This window comes from Xyrauchen texanus, chromosome 49, assembly GCF_025860055.1.
Source record: "Xyrauchen texanus isolate HMW12.3.18 chromosome 49, RBS_HiC_50CHRs, whole genome shotgun sequence".
Lineage (NCBI taxonomy): Eukaryota > Metazoa > Chordata > Actinopteri > Cypriniformes > Catostomidae > Xyrauchen > Xyrauchen texanus.
Window position 1 is genome coordinate 12043540 of NC_068324.1, and position 27053 is coordinate 12070592.

Sequence of the window (27053 nt, forward strand, 5' to 3'; positions counted from 1 at the left end):
GCAACCAGACCAATCATGGGGGAAGAAGAAAAGTATGAGAATGTATGCTTAACTTTTATAGTTGGCAGCGATGTTTGATTGAAAATAAGAAAAACAAGCAATCAGTTTTAATCTTACAGGTTTTGAATATCATCAGAAGACTGTGTAACAAAGAGCACACAAACTTAAACTGCACAAGGTATGTTATCTATATTTTGTGAAAATTGATTTTAAAAGTGTGTCTGTTTGGTGATGATTGTGATTGTCAGCTGTGCTGTTGCAGCAATCAAAACTTGCGAAAAGACATTATTCGAGTACACGCACTTTCATTTTACCTGCAAGAGAAGAAAGTAAGATCAGGATAATTCCCTGTAGGATTAAAAATATGTCTACTTTAAAATGTGTCTGCTGACGTCATTTGTTTTTGGTGACTAAATCATTCCAGAGCTTTCCGGAAGGTGTGGAGACTGGAGGAATGTCATTGACTGGCCACATTGGATTTACTATTACAGGTATTTCATTTTACATCCTAGATTCTTTATACAGGTGAATTTAGAAGGATATGTTAATTTTGTACATCTCAGTGTTTATCGACAGAAGTCACTTGCAAGTCTGGAGCAGCACTGGTGGCGACTTTAGCTAATGGGGTCTGTGCCCTCTGTCAGGTGATCAAGTACTTTCTCCTCAATCCGTCCGCAGCATACTTTCCATGATGCAAGTTGCTGGCATGAATGATTATTCCAGAACTTTCCATTTCAGGGTGAGTTCTTTGAAATGCTGCAGTAAATAATGAGTCATATTTTTTATATAATGCAGGTTTAGGATCCTACTCCCACATCTCTAAGAGGATTGTTCAAATAACTAATTTGCTCCCCTCTTTCAAGTTACTAATTAACTTGGCCCCTGCCCTGCCATGTTAATTAACAATAGTGGTAATTATAGTCAATAACGAATAGCAGAGGCGGTGTCCATAAATTGAATAATATTTCATCTGTAAGAATTATGCATTCCCCTACTGCCAGCTAATGGAGAGGTCTAGGTTTCATTATATTATCTGTGATTATGTCCTACAAAGGCAACTTCTCAATTATAAATGTGCATCATTCATAATAGCTGTGTATTTAGGTTGGATAATATAATCATATTACATTTTATTCTGCAATGCAGACATCTAAACTACATATAAAACAAGAAGAAATTAGGAGTTTATTCCACTTTCATAGGTACCTTCTGTCAGGAGCAGATGTGAATGCTGTAGATTATGATGGACGATCAGCATTGCACGTTGCAGAGGGACGTCAGGTTCCTGGTATAATGCAAACGCGAACTGCACACTCAAGGACAGGTGATATTATGAAGTTGTGCATGATAAGACAATTATGTTGTAAGCATGTAGCCTTTCTGAAATCATTAGGACTCATTGATATTCACAGGTGGGGTAACACAGCCTCACAGGAGGCCATGAGATGCAATCAATAAAAGAGTTTATGATCACATTATTAATACAATGGGTGCATAAACTAAAGGGATTGTTTACCCAAAAAGAAAACATTTTGTTCCAAACCTATGAGACTTTCTTTCCTCTGTGGAACATAAAATAAGGAGTTTTTGCCTCAGTCACTTTCATTGCATCTTTTTCCCATATTGAATGTGAATGATGACTGTAGCTAACATTCTGCCTAACCTATAATTTTGTGTTTACAGAAGAAAAAAAAGTAATATTGGGTTGGAACAACTTAATGATAGTATTTTTATAATTTGGTGAACTATCCGTTGAATAGCCTAATTTTTATATTTGCATTCAAGGTACGCATAAAACTATGCATTGGTAATTAGAATACAGTTACATTCAAAAAGTATTTTGATTACTGAAGAGACTACTTTGCATTGTATTGTCATTTGTTTCATTTAATATTTAGTCCTTTTAGATGGAAAAAATCTAAATGATGCGATCCAAAGTGCCGTGTTAGCACACTGAAACAGCAATGTGATAGATTGAGAGCAGACTTGTAAAGCAATGGATTACATGTGATTGGCTAGGAATTACCCAGCTAATGGTGCGATGATATACAGCCGCTAGTCTCCCCACTAGAACTACGCTGTGCTTTCATTTCTAGCCATTTTACATGCACATGTTACCAGACACTATCATATTTTTTTATTAAGAAAATTCACATTGGATCAAAATGTATTTTATTTCTAGTAAGACCTTTGATTTTAGGGCATAAATCATATTCTTGATAATAATGTTTGTATTGTTTTCCTGTAAAAATATCTAAAAATCCTTAAAACAAGATCAATTTGATTTAACTTGTATTAGAAACAACACTGCATTTGATATTTAGAGTTTTCAGAGAATGTATTTTTAACATGTGTATTTTGTCTTACTGTACTAGTTTTTATAGTCAAAACAAGTGAACAAATCTACCAGTACAGAAGAAGTAATCCAAAGTATTTAGAATATGTTACTGACCTACTGAGTCAGTTACTGAGTAATCTTACGAAATACATTACAAAAAAAAATGTATAGCATGTATTCTGTAATCTGTAGTGGAATTCATTTAAAAAGTAACCCTGAGTCCCAACCCTAATGTGCCACACAATCAAAAGATGGAAGTGTTCGTGTAGTTCAACCAGTAGATCTTAGCAACACCTAAGTCATGGGTTTGATTTCCAGGAAACACGCATTATCATGCATACTAATAAAATATATATCTTGGCTTTAATGCACTGTATATTGCTTTGAATGAAATAGTCTTTCAAATGAATAAATGTAAATGGATATCTGAATTTCAAGTGGAAGAAATCACTGCTCATATTCTGTTATGTAGCCTAGCTATTTAGGGAAACAAAACTTTTGAGATGTCTTTTTTATAGGCTAACACTAGTTGTCCATTAAAGTGACATTTTTGCAGTAGACACATTGCATTAATCGAGTGACCTCTGGGAGGTGCAGGATGTCCGTACAGCCCCACCAATCAAATCTGGGTAAAGTTCCAAGGTGCAAATAACAGCAGACTGTCACTGCTTCGGACAGAAGAGGGCGGACAGATGTGTGTGCACTCAAGTGGAGTGATAGTACACAACTGCATACTGAACCATCCCGACACGTATGGTCATATTGAACATTGCAGGTCGAGGAATAAGGATGTCAGTTTGAAACTTCAAATCTTGTTTGAGTCATTTCTTTAAATTGATTCATCATTGAGAACAAACATGCATGATTTTATTCGCCCTTTAAAATAGTTTTAACACTCTTGCTACGTTTGCTGGCGGCGTGGATGTTGTAGTTAATCTTTCTCAGTGCGTCACTATTCAGGCTGAAAAAACAAAGTGTTCAGAAGCACTAAGCAATGACAGTCATATAGCATTACAAATACCCTTACAATTTTTATCTCCAAAAATAGGTACAGAGCTTTAAGTTATTTGCAAGAGTTTTCTAAATTGTTTAAAAAATATAAATGTTTGAAATTATCTCATTTCATAAAGCAATAATATTCACATTGTGCCTAAAACCTGGTAAAATCACATTATCGCACAAGTGGCTTATTGCATTATAAAACGGTGACAACAGCAGTAGGCCTATGATAAAAGACTCCTATTCTTAATAGCATTTGTCATTTCTTTTCTTAAAATTAAATACTGTAAATCTTAAAAACATTTAAATAAAATCACAGTGAGTTACAATGATGCACTAATGGATGTGAAAGGGGCCAATCCATAAATGTTAAAATACTAACCTTTTCAAAAGTATAGCCAGAAGACGGAAACAATATCCATGTAACAATGGTTTTAGTGTGATAGAATTGCTGAATAACCTTTTCTGAGTTATATCCAATTTTACAACTTCACTGCCATGGCGACGTAGCCTATTCACTGGTAATCCCTAGATGAAAACTCAAAATCTGTACAGCTCAAATAATACAGACGTTTTAACAGAAAATCACAAGCATCACATTTCTGCCTTTTAAACCCTCCAAAACTTTGCCCATTGACTTTCATTAAGTGCCTCATTGTAACCTTGATCTTGCTTCTTTTTTTTTTTAAGAAAAGGAGGGATGAGTCTAAATCAACATTATGCCACAAATGCTGTCATATAATCTTAACTTGTATTGAACCTCAAATATTCCTTTTAATAAATATAGGCGCTGTAAGCGATTTTAGCTCTTTTGGAACTTCACCTTCTTCAAATTAGCCACTTCCCCTCTTTCCAAAACCCTGAACTCCAAAAGCACATGCACACACACAAGCACACTAGAGACAGTTGTTTTGGAGTAAATAGAGAGCTGTGGGGTATCCCTGAGCATTTTGTCATCCGACCCTGAGTGTTTTGCGGAAGCTGGACACCTGCACATACGAGCATATATGGACTGCCCTGTGAACACGCAAAATGATCGACTGGCAGATTGGCTAAACAAGTCTTCTGATTGGCTAAACAAATCTGACATCTTTTGCCCCGCTGTTTACCAAACCAAAGGCTGTTACAGATGTGATATTTCATGGCACCTATTTCAGTGATATCTGACAGGTAATACAGGTGTTTTCTGCATGTCATTTCCTAAAAAGAAACTTGCTGCAACTTTAATATTTAGTTTTGTGTAGTAACCGTTTTATACAAGTAATAAGGCACTCAAGGCTATGCCAGATTGTGTCATGGCTGAATGGGTTACTCCACTGTAACAGCGTGACTATATTTGCAATATAACACAGCATCTCATTCCTTGTTGTATGACTATATTTGCAATATAGCACAGCCTCTCGTACCTTATTGCTTAAATGTGAAAATTTGTGCATTTATAGACATTCACATTCAGCTCATCCAATCAGAATTCACAGGATGACTCGGAACTATCTGTTTTAGAATGTGAAATTGCAGTACTGCTCACTAGAAGTCAAACTTGTCCCCCACCTTGTGTTGCTGTGTCAGACCTGTTGGATTGAATTACAGCAGAGGTAAGGTGAGCAGTAATAAGCTAGGCTTTAGCTGACAAGAAAGCTAGTGAGACACATACACACCATCTGCTACAGTTTTTATTCATATCGTATTGTGGATAACAAATTCTCTTGAAATCTCTTGCAGAGGCTGAGCAATCACTCCTACATAGTTGTTGTTTACAGTGTATTAGGTACAGTGTAGTTTCCAAGCCACTAAGTATTTATATTAAGAATGTTTCCAGGGTCACATTTTTCTATTAATTTATGGCAGCTTGAATCCTCTTAGTGTTGTGAAAGCATTGGCCAAAGCACTGACCTTGATATACAGTTTGGCTTACATACTAGAGGAAACAGATGCTCAGTCATCACAATGTGTTAAAAATGGCAAAGCGTGTGGATTTCCTGGTTTTGTTTGGAAATGTATCTCTGGTTTACCTGAATAGTGTTGTGATCAACCTCTCATTCTCATGTTATCATGTAAAGATTGCAATTAAACCATTAAGTAGTACATTATGATCCAAGTCTTGTTTGTAAAACCATTTATATTATAGTTATATGTTGTTAACATGCACAATATGCATGTTAACATGATTTAAGTGTGATTAAATCGCTTACTAACCTTTTCTGTGTAAAATTATATATCCAATTACTTTGCCATGATGACATAACACTGTAAATCCTAAAGCTTCTGTAAAAACGATGATTAAAACAACTTTATAGCTCAAATAATACACAAGTTTTAACAGAAAAATTAATCTAAGTGCTTTTATAAAATTATAAGCTTTTCTGACACATCTCTGCCTTTGAAACCCTTAAAAACAATTGGTCCCATTCACTTCCATTGTAAGTTCCTCACTGTAACCTTAATTTTTGCTTTTATTTTTAAAGAAAAGGAGGGACAAGTCAAAAAATATATATATATTTTTTGGTAATCAACATTATGCCACAAATGCTGTTGATTGAGCTTAACTTGTAATAACCCGGAGTCTTCCTTTAAGACTTTTGATTGAGATCACCCAAGTATGGTCAACTCTTAAATGTCCTTATTGTATACAAGTTCCAAGCTGACCCCAGCACATTTTCTTAATTATTCCATAATTAATATCCTTTTTTGTTAAGCCCAATCTATGCTGAGATACTAATCCAACAAAAACGTTTTTACAGTTGCTAAAGGAAAATATATATGTTTTTTACTTTGAAATATACAGTAAAGGACTTGGATGCAACAAAATGCATTTTTATTGTGTATTTTTATTAGTTGCTTTATTGTAGAAAATGGATATTACTCACAAATTGATTCTCAACATTGTTCCAAAAACTACAAGATATCTTCAGCCAAACCCAGGTAGGCCTATTATTTAATAAAACATTTTTTTAAAGTTATTCTTTAAGCTTTAGTTAATATGATCTTTTTTTTTTTTTATCGTGCAAATATTGTTGACTTCTAGCATACAAAGAAAAACTCAGCTTGCTTAACATAGTCTCTAGAATACGCAGGCAGGTGAAGGCTGTTGTCTATCCACAGACTGAGGGCATTCTTGGAGCTCGCATGCTCCTGTATGTCAGTGAGCTTGGAGTTAAGTCTGGTTTTGGTATGTGGGTTGACAACGAATGAACAGGAATACGATTTTTGATTATAGAGTTTATAGATGTTGTTATAACTGCAGGTTTTGCTCTGATTGAAATGGAGAGGCCCAGACAACTAGCCCAGGTAAGAGACTGCACTGATGTCCGAGTGAAGCAAACCTTTATGTAGCAGTCACTACAGGACAAAGAGCTGAAGGAAATTGGGGTATGTATTTGGTCATTATGTTGTTAATGAGCATAATAACACTTGAATTCCTTTCTGGGTTAATTAAAAAAATTGAGATTACCTATATTTTCAAGATGTATTTTATTCTACAACATGCTAATTGCAGGGACCGTTAGCCTAGACAGAAGTGTGGTTGGGTGCTTTCCTCAAAACAGGCTTTTATGTCAGGGCAGGTTGTGCTTATCATGTTTTTGATCACCTAGGAGATTATAATGGAACTACAGGAAAAAAATCATTTTAAGCATTTGGCAGAAACTTTTATATAAAGTGAATTACAGTACATTCATGGTATACATCTTAGTTATCAGTTTTTGTGTACCCTGGGAATTGAACCCATGAAATTGGGATTGCTAGTGCCTGAAATAAAGATTGTTAAATTAAATTACAAAATTTAAAAAAATACTACAATATAAAAAAATTTAAAACACAGTTGGGAAGGTCATTCCACCAATGTCGAGCAATGAAACCGAAAGTACAGGAAAGTGTTTTGTGTTGGTACAACAAGGCACCGTTCCTTAGCTGACCACAGGCTTCTGGTGAGAACACAGCTCTGCAGAAATGATTTTAGGTATGCTGCAGCAGACCCAGTGATTGTTTTGTATGCCAGCATCAGAGTGAGCCAATGAAGAGAGACAAGGAGTGGTGTTCTCTTTGGTTCATTTAAGACCAGACTTGCTGCTGCATCCTGGATCATTTGCAGGGGTCTAATTGTGCATGCAGGGAGGCCTACCATGAGAGCATTACAGTAGTCCAGTCTAGTTATGACAAATGACTGAACAAGAAGATGTGTGGCATGTTCAGAGAAGAAGGGTCTTCTCTTACTAATATTTTAGAGTTTAAACCTACATGGTAGTACTGACTTTGAGATGTGGTCTGTGAACTTTATTTGGTTATCGGTGGTTACCCCTAGATTTCTCACAGTTTTAGAAGCTGTTACTGTAGTTGAACCCAGCTGCACCATGATGTTGTGTTCAACAGCATGGTTGGCTGGAAAGACAAGGAGCTCAGTCTTGGCTGAGTTAAGTTGCAGGTGATGTTCCTTCATCCAGGCCAAGATGTCTGCCAAACAGGCAGAGAATCAAGCAGTCACTATGGTGTCGTTGGGCTGGAAAGACAAAGAGAGCTGTGTGTAATTGGCGTAGCAGTGTTAAGAGAAACCATGTGCCTGAATGATGGGTCCCAGTGATGTTTTATAAATAGAGAAGAGAAGTGGCCCAAGCACTGAGCCCTGAGGTACCCCAGTAAGCAGCTGATTTGACTTGGACACCTCACCTCTCCAGGCTTCCTTGAAGGACCTATCTGAGATATGGGAATTACAGTTCCTGTGATTCCCAGAGTAGAGAGGTAGGTGGAGAGAAGGATCTGATGGTTGACTGTGTCAAAGGCTGCAGAAAGGTCCAGTAGAATCAGGACGGATGATCTGGATCCAGCTGTCGCCTGTCTCAACGACTCAGTGACAGATGGCATGGCAGAATCGTGGAGTGTCCACTTTTGAAGCCTGACTGATTTTCATCCAGCAGCATGTTCTGTGAGAGATCTGATTGAAAACTGCCTTTTCAAGTGTTTTCGCTATGAATGGGATGAGAGCAACTGGTCTGTAATGTTCTACTTGTGTGGGGTTAAGTGCAGGTTTTTTTCAGCTGCGTGGTTATTCTAGCCTGCTTAAATGTAGTGGGAAAAATGCCTGTAAGTAGAGATGTATTAATTACGTGTGTGAGTGCAGGTAGGATGGACGGAGAGATGGCCTGGAGAAGGTGGTAAGGAATGGGGTCAAGGGAACAGGTGGTGGGATGGATGGAGAGTAGGAGTTTAGAGACCTCAGTGTCAGTCAGAGGAGAAAACATAGAGAAAGAATAGCTGCATACAGCAGGTGGGTGTTTGACAGTGTGTGGTGCTGAGAATGTATTGCTGATGGCTGTAAACTTATTAGTAAATATGTTTTGTGTCAAGCGGTGTAGGGGGAGAACAGAGATGTGTGTTGAATGTTCTATACAAGCTGCGCATATCTGTGGTGCCGTTGATCAAGTTTTTGCAAATGTAATGTTGTCTGTAAAAGTTCCAAGCAGAGACTAATACTTACCAAGATCTGCTGGATATTTAGATTTCCGCCATCTCTCCTCAGCCACCCTGAGTCAGATGTTCGTGAAGAACGTCAGAGAGCCAGGGGATGGGTGGTGTCATACGCGCTGGCCTGGAGGTGAGAGGACAGATGCTGTCTAGACAGGTTGTTAAAGTAGAGCTTAGTGTGTCTGTGGCAGTAATTACATTCAGGGATGTAATGGAAAGTGAAGGAAAGAGAGACAGAGACAGCAGTGGAAAGGCGTGAGGGTGAAGGAGAATAGAGGTTATGTGAAAGGAAACCAAAGGCGTAGTCTGTTTTAATATAGACAAGGGAGTCATGTTGAATTGAACAAAGTAGTGATCAGAGACATGTAAAGGAGTATCAAGAATATTTGAGTTGGTACAGTTACATGTAAAAATGAGGTCCAGCTGGTTTGCCCGATCTGTGAGTTGCTGTAGTGCTTAGTCTTTCCAAGTCAAATGAGGCCAGAAGAGCATGAAGTTCAGTGGACTGGTGCTTGTCTTGGTGTATGTTGAAATCTCCAAGAACCACAAGTTGCCTACCATCTTCCGGGAAGGAGGACATCAGGACGTCCAACTCCTCAAGATAGTTTGCCAGCTGGCCTGGAGGGTGATAGATGACAACAACATGGATTTTTGTGGGTTGCATTGTAGTAATGGCATGGAATTCAAAAGAAGTCATTTTTTATAAAATATTTTTTGCTTCAATAAATAACATTGTCATTTAAAAAACTGTATTTTGTGTTTACTCAGATTCCTTTTGTTTTATGTTAGATTTTGTTAGAATTTTTGAAATAATTTAGTATGAGATATACAAAAAAGAAATCAGGATGGGGTGAACACTTTTTCAGTGCACTAAATTTGTATTTATTAATAATTAAATAAAGGTTTAGCTAGTAAATGTTGGAAAATCCTAGGGATTTTTATCTAAATTTCAAGTTCAAGGGTCATAGTTGGGATTTAAATCTAGTGTTGGAATTATTGTGATGTTGTGATTGTATTGTTTTTACTTGTATTTTTATCTCCTGACACTCAGCACGAAAATAATTGAAATGCATGCATTTTGTATAAAGAAAGGTATTTTTGTACTGAACTAAGAACTGACCTCTTTTTTCTGATTGTCAGTACCATTTAAGAAAACTTGAAGGTCGGCGTCTAGATTTTGACTACAAGAAGATGCGTAAAGGCAAGATTGTGGACTCTGATATAAAGAAGGCTTTCGAAAAGTTTGAAGAATCCAAAGATATTGGATTCAGCAGTTTGCAGACCAGGTCAGAATCATTACTTTTTCATAGACCTCAACTCATATTATTTAAGAAATTTTTTATTTGATTACAGTGCCCTGTTATTGTGTCCCTGTGCATAGGATAACAGATGCAAGCAATTGGCCCAATAGGAAATTTGCATCAAAATCAGTTGCGAGCACAATGTGCTACATGGATGTTTGTGGATTTTCCACTTGCTCGTCAGGATAGTCATCAGGTGTAGTGTTTAGTTTTTCTCTTATTTAGACTGAAAGAGTCTTGGTACACGTCAGTGCTTTTTGTCTGAAATACTCTATTATGTTCCACAGCTACTGAGGTTACTGAAGCTTTGAGTGAAAATGTAATTTTAAATACAAAACTAAGTGATACACAATCTGTCAAACAGATACCACGCAGCCTTATATTTTAATAGACAGTTGGAAGGCCACCAGTTAGGTTGCTACTACTGTCCTTCAGTGTTACTTTGCCAGATGCTCCTGTTGTTGTTCACCCCACTGGAGGAAAACAGCTTATAAATCATACTAAATTATGTTTTTTGAAAATGTAAAAATGCAGAAAGTTTTGTGTGAGGTTTAGGGTTAGGAGATAGAATATATAGTTTGTACGGTATAAAATGTCTATGGAAAGTCCCCATAAAACTTGGAATCACAACATGTTTGTTTGTGTGTGTGTGTGTGTGTGTGTGTGTGTGTGTGTGTGTGTGTGTGCTCATCTAAAGGATTGGGATGCTCCTGAACACTTAATATTTCTGTGTTTTGTAGTCTAATCCATTCATTTCCAATGGCTGGTCATTTTTAACCAGGAACACAAGTATACCAATGTGAAATAAAACCCCAAAACAATTTTAGAAAATGGTCCAAATTGTTTTTGTGTTCAGATGCCATATGTAAACAAAGTAAAGGAATTGTATTTCAGTTGGATTAAGTACAAAAAAAAAATGTGTAAGAATAAAAAGAAATTGTCCATGTCAAAATGACCAGAACACAACATAAGGATTTTTTATTTATTTTTTTCTCCTCTTTTCTCCCCAATTTGGAATTCCAAATGTGCTCTCTATGTCCTCGTGGTGGCGTAGTGATGCCTCAATCCAGGAGGTGGAGGACAAATCTCAGTTGCCACCACGTCTGAGACTGTCAATACACACATCTTATGACGTAGCTTGTTGAGCGCATTACCACGAAGACGTAGCGCGTGTGGAGGCTTCACGCACAACCACATATTATAGTGATCATGAGGAGGTTACCCCATGTGACTCTACCCTCCCTAGCAACTCAGCCAATTTGGTTGCTTAGGAGAACTGGCTGGAGTCACTCAGCATTCCCTGGATTCGAACTCACGACTCCAGGGGTGGTTGTCAGAGTCAATACACACTGAGCTACCCAGGCCCTAGAACACAACATAAGGATTAAAAGAAAGATAGCAAAGCAAACTGTTCTAGTATAACAGTTAACAAATACCTGTTTGTTTCAAATTATCAAACTATATATTGTTCAAAACTAAGACAAACATATTTGGACATTTTCTTGCTGTCAAACTTAGTGAAATGAACTACACTCCAGATGCCACTTGGTATAATATTTTGTATCTAATGCAATTAAATTTATACTTTTAAGTGTGGTGTAATTTTCAAAAAACGTCTTATCTGTATAGAAGTCGACTCTTTATGAATTTTACCACCTCAACAATAAAGTTAAATTTATACTAAATGTTGGGATGTGTCCATGTGTGCTAGATGATAGTGGTTCTCTGTTGGATCAGCCTTGCTGTCGTGCACTTTACAATTTCCAGCCAGACAACCAGGGAGAGCTGTGCTTTAAGGAAGGTGACATAATCATTCTGACCAACCAGATAGATGTGAACTGGCATGAGGGTATGCTCAGAGGGGATTCTGGCTTCTTTCCCATAAACTACGTCAAAGTCCTTGTACCTCTGCCACAATGACAGCAGGAAGACTTTGCAACTGGACAGCATTAACTATTGCGGGTTTTGGAGATTCAGAAAATTAAATTTTTTGATGAAGGTTAATGAAGAATATCTGAGCCCTTACAGTATTATCTGTGTTAAACTTATTACTATGCAAAGTCACGTACTTAGACTGTGTATTCCTCTGTTTCATTCATTTTTTACAAATAATTAAACGCAATGTAAATTGTTGCACTGCTATATTAAATGTATACTATATCTTACATATCCTCAATATGTTCATACTCTAAATGTTAATTTTAATGTTATATAATGCAGTAGGGAGTATGATGTATAAATACTTTACAATCAGGTCCATAGCTGGTGGCGTGAAATGTGGTAACAGTTCTAGAGGCCCACATGTCCAGGGGGACCCCACAACAAATTATATATATATATATATATATATATACACAGTATACACTGACAACCAAATGTTTGGAGTAATGTATAGATATTGCTCAATGGAATAAAATTGGTATTTTCATTCACCAAAGTGGCATTCAACTGATCACAATGTATAGTCAGGACATTAATAAAATGAAAATGTACTATTACAATTTAAAAAAAATGTATCTGAATTTCTTAAACTAAAAATTCTCCACATGCAGCAATAACAGCTTTGCAGATCATTGGCATTCTAGCTGTCAGTTTGTCCAGATACTCAGGTGACATTTCACCCCACACTTCCTGTAGCACTTGCCATAGATGTGGCTGTCTTGTCGGGCACTTCTCACACACCTTACAGTCTAGCTGATCCCACAAAAGCTCAATGGGGTTAAGATCCATAACACTCTTTTCCAAGTATCTTTGCCCACTCTAACCTTTTATTTTTGTTTTTCTGTTTCAAAAGTGGCTTTTTCTTTGCAATTCTTCCCATAAGGCCTGCACCCCTGAGTCTTCTCTTTACTGTTGTACATGAAACTGGTGTTGAGCGGGTAGAATTCAATTAAGCTGTCAGCTGAGGACATGTGAGGCATCTATTTCTCAAACTAGAGACTCTGATGTACTTATCCTCTTGTTTAATTGTACATCTGGCCTTCTACATCTCTTTCTAACCTTGTTAGAGCCAGTTGTCCTTTTTCTTTGAAGACTGTAGTGTACACTTTTGTATAAAATCTTCAGTTTTTTTTAAATTTCAAGCACTGTATAGCCTTAATTCCTCAAAACAATGATTGACTGATGAGTTTCTTGAGAAAGCGGTTTCTTTTTTGCCATTTTTGACCTAATATTGACCTTAAGACATACCAGTCTATTTCATACTGTGGCAACTCAAAAACAATGTTAAGCTTCATTTAATGAACCAAATGGCTTTCAGCTGTGTTTAATATAAAGGCAAGTGATTTTCTTGAACCAAATTAGCAATTTATTGTGATTACTCAAGGATAAGGTGTTGGAGTGATGGCTGCTGAAAATGGGAACATTGTGGTAGTAATATCATAATGATCATCTTCTTTTTGCATTGCGGCAACGATAATTGTGGAGCAGAATGTACAAAACTGTCCAGAAAAAAAGGTCACATGAAAATCACCCTACAATATTTAATGTGTAGAGTACAACAACTGTCCTGCGTTCTCACTAACAATTTTAACTTTTAAAAATGAGCTATTAACCTATTTATATATGTATACAAACATTTAAACGGATGTGTTTATCAAGAATGTTAATTAATGAAAAGTAACTTTTTGTTTATATCGTCTTGGGCTTACAGTGACACCTAGCGGTGTTGATGCAGCATTATTTAAAATCAATACTTTTTAGTTACAGAGGGCATTGAAGAAATTCACTATTCACAGTCAGCCATGATTAAATTAATCCAAGAGGGAAAATGTCAAAAAGAGAGTGGTTATTGAGATTTAGCGAGGCATGTCAAAACCTGGCAGCCCCCTTGAGTGGACCCACTCCGTGTAGAGTTAAAACGCTTTTATAAGGATACTGACATGACTGGAGTCTTCATATAATGTGAGTGCTCATACATACATATCTTTTAAAATTACAATTTATTGCTTTAGGAGTAAAAAAAACATTTAATTGTTTTTTTATTTTATTATTAGAAATCAATTACTTAGTGCACATTTAACTCTTAAATTGCAAGTCCTCTCCTAACATTGCGTTGAGGTATTTCCGAATGTTACTCGTTTTTTGAGCCCAGCAGCGCGCCGTAGTGGCGGTTCTTTACTAGCCATGGATTTTCAAACTTCAGTGATATGCCAATGTTTTACACTTAAACAAAAGGATACATTTATTAAATCTTAGTGGATGTCTTGTGAGGTGTTTATCAACATATCCTCCTGAATTTCCTCACTTTTTGTAGCCTAATCTCAGGGTAAGTAGTTAGCTGTTTCTAATCAGCTGTTGAATGCAGAAACTGTCTGGTAGCGCAACAATATAAACATAAACAAGTACATGTGTTTTGGAAGCAAAAGTTAATTAGATAAGTATTGTTAGTGGATAAGTATTGTTAGTGGTTTGTTTCAGACGTTTTTGTTCTTGTTAGTCATTTGCGTACATAAGTTTGATCATATTCTAAAATTTAGTTACATTGTCTTGGACTAGCTGCATTGCTTGTTGGCTAACTTAATTTAGAAAAAGTCTTTGCAAATATTTTACTTGTTGTTAAGGCATAATTCAGCCTCATTAATAATTTTAAGAATAACTCCTTAAGTAAATGGACAATTATTTAAACAAAGTGTTTTTTTAGAGTGTTGTTAATCAAACAAGTAACAATAACATAATTACAGTAGTTTAAAGTGCAGCATCATACGATGTCATAAAAATGTCATACTAATTTCCCTTTAGAGCTTCAGGGGAATATAAAACATTTACAATTCTAGTTATTGCGCGACTGACAGCTGTCCATCTTTTGTCTCTTGGCAGCTGTTGCTATGGAAGACGTCATGCGACTGGTGTCCTCAGGTGACTGCCTGAAGATCTGGAACTCGACCTCCATGACTGTGGTGGAGCAGTTCAACCCTCACAGTGCTACACATCCAGTGGCTCAAGTGTGCTTTAGCAGCAGCAGTATCCTGTAAAGCTGATTGTGAAATATCACTCATAATCTAGTGAACTGCCTATCTAGGCAGCATATTTAAAGTGATAGTTCACCCAAAAATTACAATTCTCTTGTCATTTACTCACCCTCATGCCATCCCAGATGTGTATGACTTTCTTTCTTCTGCAAAACACAAACATAGATTTTTAGAATAATATCTCAGCTCTGTAGGTCCATTCAATGCAAGTTAATGGTGGCCAGAACTTTGAAGCTCCAAAAAGCACATAAAAGCAGCATTAAAGTAATCCATACAACTCCAATAGTTTAATCTGTGTCTTCTGAAGAAATATAATCGCTTTTGAGTGAAAACAAACCAAAATATAACTTATTTTTACTGTACATCTTGCCACTGCAGTCTCCTGACACGATCGTGATTTCAAGCTCGATTAAAATTTATAGTGACATGTATTAAACCACTGGAGATGTATGTGTTTATTTTATGCTGACTTTGTGATTTTTAGAGTTTAACATTTCTGACCACCATTCACTTGCATTGTATAGACCTACAGAGCTGAGATATCCTTCTAAAAAATGTTGTGTTTTGCAGAATAAAAAAGTCATACACATCTGGGATGGAATGAGTGAGTAAATGATGAGAGAATTTACATTTTTGGGTGAACTTTTTCTTCAATACAGGTAGTATTTTATGGGTTGATTTCAAAGTTAAAAGATCTGCCTTAACACTGTTCAGATCAGTACCTGGTCAGTGCCAGCAGTATAGGGGACAAACTGGTGGTATCCAGTCTCAAGTCTTCACCAGTTCCAGTGATTTAGCTGGGTGAAGGTGTGAGCTGACAGCCTTTTGTAACATATAATATGTTGTTTTCAACTGTGAGTGTCTCATAATGTTTATTTTCTTTTTTTCTTCTTTTTTTAGAAAAAGCAAACCCGCGTCTGTCTGAACTCCACTTCACAGTTCCTGGTCAGTGGAGGCCTGGACAACACAGTTAATATATGGGACCTAAAGACGAAGAGGTTGCACCGAAGCCTCAAGGTATGGCACAAAGAGTGTTTAGCTGTATAGCTCTTAAAACATTACAAGTTTGTATGCCTCTAATACCAGCAAGGAAGTTTCAAAGAACATAAAATAATCACAAAGAAATTTCAAAACTGTTATCTGTGGAATCAGTCAGATCCCAACCCATTTCCTTTGTCTTTTTCTGGTAAGGACCACAAGGAAGAAGTCACATGTGTGTCTTTTAATGGAGGAGATAGCTACATAGCATCAGGCTCTACCAGTGGAGATATCATCCTTCACAGTATCACGACCAACCTGTCTAGCAGACCCTTTGGTCATGGGCCAAATGTCGTGAGTTTCTTGCCCCATGGCATTTCCTTCTGTACAGCCATACAACAAAGAAAGTATACTATACCAGTCATGTAAAGCTTTTGATTATCCAGTGTTGAACACACATTTTTGTCTTTTTTTTTAGCCTATACATGATCTCAGATACTCACTGGTGAAGAGGTCTCTGCTAGCCACTGTGTCTGACAGTGGCTCGGTGGCACTGTGGGATGTGAACACTCAAAAGGAGCTGCACTTATTTGAGGTGGCACACAAAGCCCCATGTTCAGGGTTGGCCTTCTCTCCAGCCAATGATTTGCTCTTTGTTACTGTAGGGCTGGACAAGAAGATTGTCTGCTATGACACCTCCAGCAAAATGTAAGACTAAACTTGTTTGTGTAGGCTGCAAGATCATCATATTATATTTTCATGCTTAGCAGTATGCACTTTGGCCATTGGAGGTTATTGATTGTGGCTTTTTTGAGTGTTTAAGTCTGAATGAATGAGAAGAATTGATTTATACATGCATATTGAATCAGTTGATCAGATGTAGCATGTTTTTTTTTTTTTATGTGCATTTCTCTACAGGGTCTTTCGCAATAAGCTGGTGGAGTCTCCGCTCACAGCCATCGACTTCACTCCAGACGGGGCTGGACTGGTTGTGGGCTCCACACAGGGCAGAATCTACCTGTACGACTTGCGCAACCTCAGTGCACCGGTCAAAATCACCACAGCTCACAACACTTCGGTTACCTGCATTCGCTTTCAGAACTCCACCTCCAAATTAAAGGTACCATACTTAGGGATTCAGTTGAGACCTACTTTACCCCTCATTTCCAGAGTTAACTATACGTCAATTTATGGGGAAGTGGAGTCGGATATTCAAAGATGGATGTGTCTCCCTTCATCGCCATCTGCCCGAATGTCAGCAATAAAAATGAATATTTTGCCCCGCATAAATTATATTAGCTCTATGCTTCCTCTCCCCCCACCAGTGAATTATTGGAAAAAGTTAGACTCTTTACTGATAAAATTTATTTGGAATGGAAAGCGTCCCCGCATTAAGTGGTCTACACTTCAAAAAAATAAAATAAAAGGTGGAATGGGCTGCCCTAATTTTAAATGGTACCACTGGTCTTTTATCCTGCTCTCAGTTTTGAAATGGTTTGATTCGAGCTCACAACCTTCATGGAAACAATTAGAAAAAGAGCGATTTTACCAATTAGTTTGCAAGATTTTTTATTTTCAGGCCTTTCTCACAGGAAATGCTCATTATATTATGGTCCTATAATTTCCTACACTCTTCAAATATTCAAAAGATTGAAGCCTGTTTTGCATCTAAAACTTTATGGCACACTCATACTCCGATTTGGCACAATCTGAACTTACTTTCTGGCGGTCAACCTTTCGTACAGCCTTCCTGGTCTACAAAAGGTATTCTAACGTTAAACGACATAAAAGGGGAAGATTCAATTTTGGATTTTCGTGACTTAATAGAAAGATTTAATATCTCGCATAACACTTTATTTTTATATTTCAAATTACGTGCTGTGTTAAAGGCCCATAAGGTACCTTGGGGTATAAATCTTCATACCCATCCAGTGGTGAATTGGATCTCAAACGCACCAAGCACAGGAATTGTTTCATATTTTTATCGCTGCTTTCAAAATCTAAATACAGATAACTTTTCTAAAGCTAGAGCTTGGATATTAGATCTGAACGTTTGAACAGGACAATTGAATGGAATACAGTGTGGGACAATACATTCCATGCATCCACGAACCCGAATCACCAATTCATTCATTTTAAAGTTATTCACAGGGCATATCTAACCACACGCATACGACATGTAATGGGTTTGTCACCCCACCCGTATTGTAATTTCTGTGGACCGGGATGTGTGGACTCTTTGGTGCATATGCTGTGGGACTGTCCGGATGTGCAAAAATTCTGGGATGCGGTGCTTGATGTGTTGTACAAGGCCTCGAGGATTTGTATTCCCAAAGATCCTGTTATTTTATTGTTAAATGACAATTCTCAATTTCCTCTTTGTGAGAAGGTACGGAAATTCTGGTTAGCTGCCATGACCGCTGCAAAGAAGTTACTTGTTCAACGGTGGAAACCTCCACATGACCTTTCTATTAAACATTGGCTTCACTCTTTATTGGAGATATTATATCTGGAGTTGTCATCTGCACGGTCCAATCACGCTAACCCTAGGACTTTTTCGATGTGGAAGAACTGGATATCTTTAGAAATATTTAGCTACTTAATCTGCAGCTACTTATGGGTGTTATCATTAATGTTATTCTATTTGTCTTTCTCTGTATGCATTTTATTTTATCCCTTGTTATTCGGATACTGCCCAATGTCCCGAAGTGCAAGGGGGGAGGGTGCGGGAAGGGGGGAAGGGGGGGAGATTGGAAGAGAACTAGTCATATAAGTTTTCTTTCTTATATTGCAAAATGTTTTGTAAACTTTGTCAAAATAAATAAAAACACTAAATTACAAAAACAAATTAAAGGTACCATTCCCTCTGTGACATGCACATTGGTAACAACCCACCATCTGTTGTATGTGAGGTTGTGTTTTACTTTTATTAAACTGACTCATCCCTACATCAGTCTTTGTTATATATATATATATACAGTCAGGGTCAGAAAGTGGCTATAGGCAAAAATTCTTCCAAAAGTAAGAAAGATGGTACAGAAATTCAAAATATAGTGCCAAAAAACTGTGATTTCTAAGCTTGGAAAAGTCTTGAATAGACACAGATCAGCAACAACATTAAAACCACCTGCCTAATATTGTGAAGGGCCCCCCTGTGCCACCAAAACAGCCCTAGCCCGCATTTCATAATAGAATTCTGAGATGCTATTCTTCTCACCAGAATTGTAAGAGTGGTTATCTGATTTACCGTAGACTTTGTCCGATCAAACCAGTCTGACCATTCTCTGTTGTCCTCTCTCATCAACAAGGCGTTTCCATCCACAGAACTGCCACTCACTGGATGTTTTTTGTTTTTAGCACTATTCGGAGTAAATTCTAGAGACTGTTGTGTGTGAAAATCCCAGGAGATCAGCAGTTACAGAAATACTCAAACCAGCCCATCTTTCACCAACAATCCTCCATGCGCTTATCTAATCAGCCAATCGAGTGGCAGCAGGGCATAAAATCAAGCAGATGCAGGTCAGGAGTTTCAGTTAATGTTCACATCAACCATCAGAATGGGGAAAAAAATGTGACAATGTGTATGGTAACTCAGATAACCGCTCTGTATGATTGTGTTGAGAAGAAAAACATCTCGGAATGCTATGAGGGTGACCTACACAATATTAGGCAGGTGGGTTTACTTTTGTGGCTGATAGGTGTATAATAAAACCTTTAAAACGAATGGGAACATACACTCACCTAAAGGATTATTAGGAACACCATACTAATACTGTGTTTGACCCACTTTCGCCTTCAGAACTGCCTTAATTCTACGTGGCATTGATTCAACAAGGTGCTGAAAGCATTCTTTAGAAATGTTGGCCCATATTGATAGGATAGCATCTTGCAGTTGATGGAGATTTGTGGGATGCACATCCAGGGCACGAAGCTCCCGTTCCACCACATCCCAAAGATGCTCTACTGCGTTGAGATCTGGTGACTGTGGGGGCCATTTTAGTACAGTGAACTCATTGTCATGTTCAAGAAACCAATTTGAAATGATTCGAGCTTTGTGACATGGTGAATTATCCTGTTGGAAGTAGCCATCAGAGGATGGGTACATGGTGGCCATAAAGGGATGGACATGGTCAGAAACAATGCTCAGGTAGGCCGTGGCATTTAAACGATGCCCAATTGGCACTAAGGGGCCTAAAGTGTGCCAAGGAAACATCCCCCACACCATTACACCACCACCACCAGCCTGCACAGTGGTAACAAGGCATGATGGATCCATGTTCTCATTCTGTTTACGCTAAGTTCTGACTCTACCATCTGAATGTCTCAACAGAAATCGAGACTCATCAGACCAGGCAACATTTTTCCAGTCTTCAACTGTCCAATTTTGGTGAGCTCTTGCAAATTGTAGCCTCTTTTTCCTATTTGTAGTGGAGATGAGTGGTACCCGGTGGGGTCTTCTGCTGTTGTAGCCCATCCGCCTCAAGGTTGTGCGTGTTGTGGCTTCACAAATGCTTTGCTGCATACCTCGGTTGTAACGAGTGATTATTTCAGGCAAAGTTGCTCTTCTATCAGCTTGAATCAGTCGGCCCATTCTGCTCTGACCTCTAGCATCAACAAGGCATTTTCTCCCACAGGACTGCCGCATACTGGATGTTTTTCCCTTTTCACACCATTCTTTGTAAACCCTAGAAATGGTTGTGTGTGAAAATCCCAGTAACTGAGCAGATTGTGAAATACTCAGACCGGCCCGTCTGGCACCAACAACCATGCCACGCTCAAAATTGCTTAAATCACCTTTCTTTCCCATTCTGACATTCAGTTTGGAGTTCAGGAGATTGTCTTGACCAGGACCACACCCCTAAATGCATTGAAGCAACTGCCATGTGATTGGTTGATTAGATAATTGCATTAATGAGAAATTGAACAGGTGTTCCTAATAATCCTTTAGGTGAGTGTATATAATAAAATATGTATTATTTAAATGTAATTGCTCTCTTTGATCACCTCTAGCATATTTAACCGGCAAGAAATTGTTCTTTTTGAGTACATTCTCTATAAACTGATGTTAAAAATCCTTATGCAGTAATCACTAACAACTGGAAAAGTAATTGAAATTCATTGGTCAGAAAGAGTGGGAACTATGGTAAATGGTCTGCACATATATAGTGCTTTTTTAATCTTAGCGCTTTACACTGTGAATCAGTCACCCATTCACACCCACATTCACACCAATGATGGCAGAGCTTCCATTGGGAGCAAATTGGGGTTCAGTGTCTTGCCCAAGGACACTTCGTCATGTGGTCCAGGAATCTAACCGCTAACCCTGCGATTAGTGGCTCTACCACCTGAGCCACAGCTGCCCTATGAGTTCCTCTTATTTTTAAATATTCAGATGGAGAATTTATTTAAATCAATTTATTAAAAATCCAATCAGTCTCCAATCATGAGCTGTAATTTAGCTCAAAATCATGATCATCAAGGAGACTGCTGATGTCAAGATTTAAGAGTTATAGTTTGGTCTGTTCTCACCCAAAGCCAATTAGATTGCTTCAGAAGACATTAATTAAACCACTGGAGCCTTTATGTGCTTTTTGGAACTTCAAAGTTATTGTCACCTTTCACTTGCATTTTATAGACCTACAGAGCTTAGATATTCTAAAAATATTCCTTTTGTGTTCTGCAAAAGAAAGAAAACCTTTTACGTCTGGGATGACATGTCAGTGAGTAAATGATAAGACAATGCCTCAAGCTGAACAATGTCCCATGAAAATCAATTCTAGGGACAAACAATATTAATACATTTTAATAAAAAAAAAAGAAAATGTATGACACTGGTTATATTGCATATTTAAAAACTAGCCCTATTCCCACAGTACACTAAAACAGCATCCAGCAAGACTTCCCAGACAAATAAGAGGGTCTCTGTAAAGCTGAGCAGTCAGCAGATGGGATCTTCCATTCCAACATCTACAGTCCCACCTAGTGTGCCTGAATTTCCTGAAGAAAGAAGAGATGGCCAATCCCAAATCGCAGGTCAACGTTTGCCTCTTTAGGGTTAAATAGTATAAAGCTCCTTACTCAATCATAATAGGTTTGCTTAGTTATTATTTTAAAGCCATAATTATAGCTTTTTTAATTGGTTCTATAGGTACTGAATGTGTTATGTGTCTGCAGGTACTGCTGTGGAGGTGTTTTCCCGAGAAGGAGAGGGCCAACACAGACAAGATCAGCTGCCGTGTGGGGAGAAGTTCAGAAGCATTGGCCAAAACAGCCTCAACCTGGATATTTTCTCCCCTCTTAATGATGGTAAATCATCGTAATGTCCTTGAATTTTTTATTTATTTCAGATCATTCTGTCATCTCACTCTCTGCCTTTTATAGTCTCATAATATGGTTTTCCATCCATTGTACAGGCTTCAAGACACATGGGTTGGGTGATACTCCAACTTCTAGAAATGGTGGGTATTTTCTAAAATATGTACTGTTCCTACGGCAGAGTTCAAATGATTTTGAATATATTTTGCAATGATTACATGGCTAAATGGTGGTTGGACATTGCTGTTTTTGTGAAACAGAACTGTGAGGTTTCTCTGTTGTTTCTAGGGGGTAGTATAGATGTGTTCTCAAGGGAGGCAGGAGAACAACATGGCACAGACAGGTTCCGGGTCGGCCGAAACAGCCTGGACATCTTCTCACCTGTACGAGATGGTGAGAAAACATTTCCATTTGGTGTTATAGCGGTTTACCATCTGTATTTAATACTCAAACCATAATTTTATGTAAAATTATTGTTGTCTTATTTCATACAGTAACTATACATTAGTGTACACTTATAGACAGATGTATGTAGTCTGCAATGTTTGACCATTTCCAATAATATCCTTTTAGATTACAAAGCCTACAGACAGAGTGATGCATCGTGTGGAAAGAAAGGCAAGATCTCTGTCTGTCTACTCTTGTGTACATAACAGAAACATAAAGTCATAATTCAAACATGACAAAATAGCACTATTGCATTCAACAATACAAACACTTGTATTTCCTGTGTTACTAGACTTTGAATACTTTCCTCATTTCCCAGGTGGCTCGTCACAGCGAAAGACCCCATTGGGCACTCCGGGCAGTTGCTTCTACAGTCCGTCTGTGGTTCAGACTCCCCCACCCATCAAAGAGGAGGAGCCCATCACTGCCGCACCGCAACGGACAGATATACAGAATGGCACAAAGGTAAAAAAAAAATTGTTTATATTCAGGGTTCCCACGGTCATGGAAAACCTGAAAATATAAGGGTATTTTAAAATTGTGATTTCCAGGCCTTGAAAAGTCATGGAAAAACCATGGAATTTTTTATAGTTAATATATTTGTTATTTATTATGCACTGGATTAAAAACAAATGGTGAAGAGTTTAAAATATATAATGTTATTTAAAATACCTGACCCAAGGCTCGACAATAAGGACTGCCTGATGGCCCGCACATTCCACAGTTCACAATCACAGTGCACGAAAACATCGTTTTAACATGCTGAAAATTAGCAATCCACACATTGGAACACATGAAATCAACCGCTCATTTCTATAATACTGTAAATCCATCTCTGTCCGTGCATTTCTCTCTCATCTCTCCATGCAGTGTAGACACTGTTTAATGTGCACTCGAATGGGACAGCGCAAGTATTGTTCCCACATTTCAAATAAAAAGCGCAGTTTCTCTCATTATTTCGTGTTTAGAGAAGCACTGAATAAAACGTAATAAAATTGGTTAACCCTGGTTATGCATGTGGCTGGAAATCTGAGCTGCACATTACCCAATACAAGTAGGCCTATATATTTAGGTTATGTTTTTCAAAATGCAACCATAAATTCGACATGCTAATGGCATTTGATATGAATAAAAACAAAATCACTACGGTTATTATTACGGATGCAGCGATCGCTCCAATACTGAAGCTTTTAACCTTTTTTGGTACAGCGCGTTCTTCACGGTTTGAAGTTATCTCAAGGTTTTCACGACATATTGTTATGACCCATTGAAGTGCGAAGGCTGCGGTTAAGTGGCCTTGCATGTTGAGAACCGGGCGGAAACACCAGCACTAGCACAAGTGTGTCGTTTTATCCTGTATGTGCAAGACTCCCGTCTGCACATTGCTTGAAACAATAACATCTATAAAGTTAGCACTAAGCTCTCTGAATTCAGCTCTGAACCCTCATCAGGTCAAAAGGGCAACAAGTTCATATTCTAAGAGTCTAAATTGTATATACTTTGTCCAGAACAGCGCTCCAGTTTCTCTGGGGGAAAAATAAAACCGGTTTCTTTTCTACTGAAGATTTGAAGACTGGAATTACTGTTAATTTTGCTGCTATATTACCCAGTATACTAGTTAATAATAAAGTGTTTCTTAATTTATATTGAAATAATGTGTAGTTAGAGGTTTGTGTTTCTTTACATATTAAAGAATACTCCCAATTAGTTCCACACAATAATGTAAAGATATTCTAAACTGATTATGCAAAAAAACAACACTTCTATCGACTTGGGCAGATAATGAGATTTCCGATATCGGATCGGAAGAGAAACAGTGGTATCGGTGAATCCATAGTTATTATTATGTTCAGAGCTGTTCAGCTGCAGGGTGAAGATGACCATTTAAAACAGTCTACTTCATCTTTCTCATCACACTTGTTACATTTCTCATTTTTGGATTGTACAGATATTTTCTTTCTGTGATTTGTGGATCAGTCAGTGTTGGTCTTGTTTGCGTTGTCTAATTTCAAGTTTATGTCCACTCTTAATTTACAGATTAGGCCTAAAATCTACCTACTGTATATACTGTACGCATCACAAATGATTTAGTAGCATGGTCTCCTCTCTCAGGGATTCATATTTGTGTAACATTCAGCCAATATTCAAATCTTTAACTCAGTGACTATATATTTGATCCTGTTGTGAAAACTACACAGAGCTTAAAAATTGACAGCAAGACTAAACTGGTGAAGGAAAACCATAATTTGCTCCATGGAACTCTTCACTTAAAAACATATGTAAATGACTGGATGGCTTATGATGAATTTATGTCTATAAAGTGCTGGTATGGGGTCACATAAGGCATAAATCATATCTTGCAAATTATAAATGTGTCTTAAAAATGTCTTAAACTTAATATTTATCTACAACAAAAAAATAGCTTCAGACACATTTTTTTTAAGCATGATGGTAAAAACAGCTATTTTTAAGTTTTGCATTGGGGCCAGTGACAAATTTGGCAGGGCAAGTGAACATTTGAACCACTGGACTGGCCCGAGCATTGAGCCCTGCCTGACCAATTAGAGACAACGATGTGCCACTAATCCCCGCCCATTTTAGGATTCACGCAATTTGTTCGTATGGATTAAATGTAAATAAATAAATAAAAATCAGTTGAACTTTTAGCAAACAATGTTGTATTTTTGTTTTTTACAAATTTGTGATGATGGGATTTCGGTGCCATTTTCAGAATGAAATGCTAAATGTTTGGGAATGGAAATTAGCTTTCAAGTCATGGAAATTAATTGGCTGAAAACAGTGGGAACCCTGTATAATTTAATCTGATAGGCGTTTTAATTCACCTCATGGTCTCTGGATTATTGACAGGTGGAAAACAATTATGGCAATGGCCAAGAGTATGAAATCATAACAACACCCCCTACCTCTCAGAGCACACGTGTTCAGTCAGTGCATCCGTTCAACACACCTGAGCCCACTCAAAGCAGAGATCTGCCCACCCAGCTCACCTATGATTCACCGGTCTGCAGAGCCCCTCCTGCAACTGCACCAGGTATTTTTTTGAATGAGTGGCAATTCGATTAATATTTGTATTGTTTTATTTAATTGGACATAATGTGTGACTGATGTTTTAAACTAAAGCTCCAGCAGCAACAGTTGATTCTAGAGCTGAGAGTCGTGGACCTCCGCTCACCTCTGTTCAGATGAGCTTTGTTCACAATATGATCCATGAGGCACTGGAGGACTTTAGGTGAGCTGTCAAACATTCATTAAACAGTGTAAAATCTAGTGATCTTAAATGTGATTGCTTGCAGTGATGTATCTTTTGTAAACTGAATAAATATTTTTGCTTCCAGGGACACCTGTCATAGAGACATTATCAATCTACAGGTGGAAATGGTTCAACAGTTCTATATTCAGATGGTAGGTAGACATTGTCCTGTTTACCAAGGATTGCCATACAACTAATGTTCTTGTGACATGCTTATATTGCTGAATTAAAATCCCATTTAACATTGGCAATTATCTTTTTTCAGAATGAAATTCACGGTCTAATTGAGAAGCACTCAGTGAATGACTCGCTTGTCGAGGAGATAGAAAAACTGAAAAAGAAAAACAAGCGACTCCGAGCCAATTATTAATGACATTCATGCACATGCATCTACTTCTGCATTATGAAGCCTGTGACAGTCTATGAATACTGACCGAAGTGATAGAGGGCAGAGACAAGCTCATATGTTTCTACTAGTGCCGTAACTCTGCACACCTCATCTCAAGACCACAGCCCACCGACTGCCTTTGCATTTGTTATAGTGGCACACACTTTTGTATTTGTTTTCAGTTTATAAAGATTGTTTTTTAAGATTTCCATGCCTTAAAAATCAAATAGCACGGAAGAGAACACAATTTAGAAAAAAGCAAACACATAAATGTTGCCATTTATGTGTTTGCTTTTTTCACAAATTCTGTCCGAATTATTTTTGCAAACCACATGCCAAAAATGATAAGGATGTGTAAGAGTAGGTGTGGTATTAGATATTTTTGAGCATCTTATGTCTGTATGGGGATTATTTGTATGCCATTGCTTCTGCTTACAGATTAGTAACAATACATGACGACATCTTTAATAAATTTCAAATGATCTTGGCAATACTTTTAGCATCAAAAAGAAAATGACTAACACATATATTATTCTGTATACGGTGCTCCTAATCTGTTTTAGTAAGATGTTTCCGAATGGACTGGTCT

At 37.6% G+C, this 27053-nt stretch overlaps 2 protein-coding genes across 2 annotated transcripts; both read left to right on the forward strand.

Moving 5' to 3' along the window:
- Positions 1–650: 650 nt before the first annotated feature.
- On the forward strand, positions 651–27044 carry LOC127640487 (protein NEDD1-like). The gene is given in 18 exon segments (XM_052123088.1): positions 651–739; positions 1203–1324; positions 14914–15057; positions 15780–15874; positions 15966–16082; positions 16257–16397; positions 16522–16751; positions 16962–17163; positions 21917–22076; positions 22218–22349; positions 22457–22501; positions 22647–22751; positions 22932–22976; positions 23125–23270; positions 25674–25857; positions 25947–26055; positions 26162–26228; positions 26342–27044. Coding segments are annotated over 18 exon segments (2178 nt in total). The 5' UTR covers positions 651–710; the 3' UTR covers positions 26447–27044.
- Positions 9123–11486, forward strand: LOC127640486 (endophilin-A1-like). The gene is made up of 3 exons (XM_052123087.1): positions 9123–9447; positions 9935–10080; positions 11150–11486. Exons 1-3 carry the CDS (start codon positions 9427–9429, stop codon positions 11238–11240), a joined length of 258 nt encoding a protein of 85 aa, XP_051979047.1. The 5' UTR covers positions 9123–9426; the 3' UTR covers positions 11241–11486.
- Positions 27045–27053: the final 9 nt, after the last annotated feature.

Coding starts and splice junctions, on each gene's coding strand:
- LOC127640486 (XM_052123087.1), top strand. CDS start 9,427: ATGACAACAACATGGATTTTT. Junction 9,448..9,934: donor TGACAACAACATGGATTTTT/GTGGGTTGCATT, acceptor TCTGATTGTCAG/TACCATTTAAGAAAACTTGA. Junction 10,081..11,149: donor TTCAGCAGTTTGCAGACCAG/GTCAGAATCATT, acceptor GTGGTGGCGTAG/TGATGCCTCAATCCAGGAGG.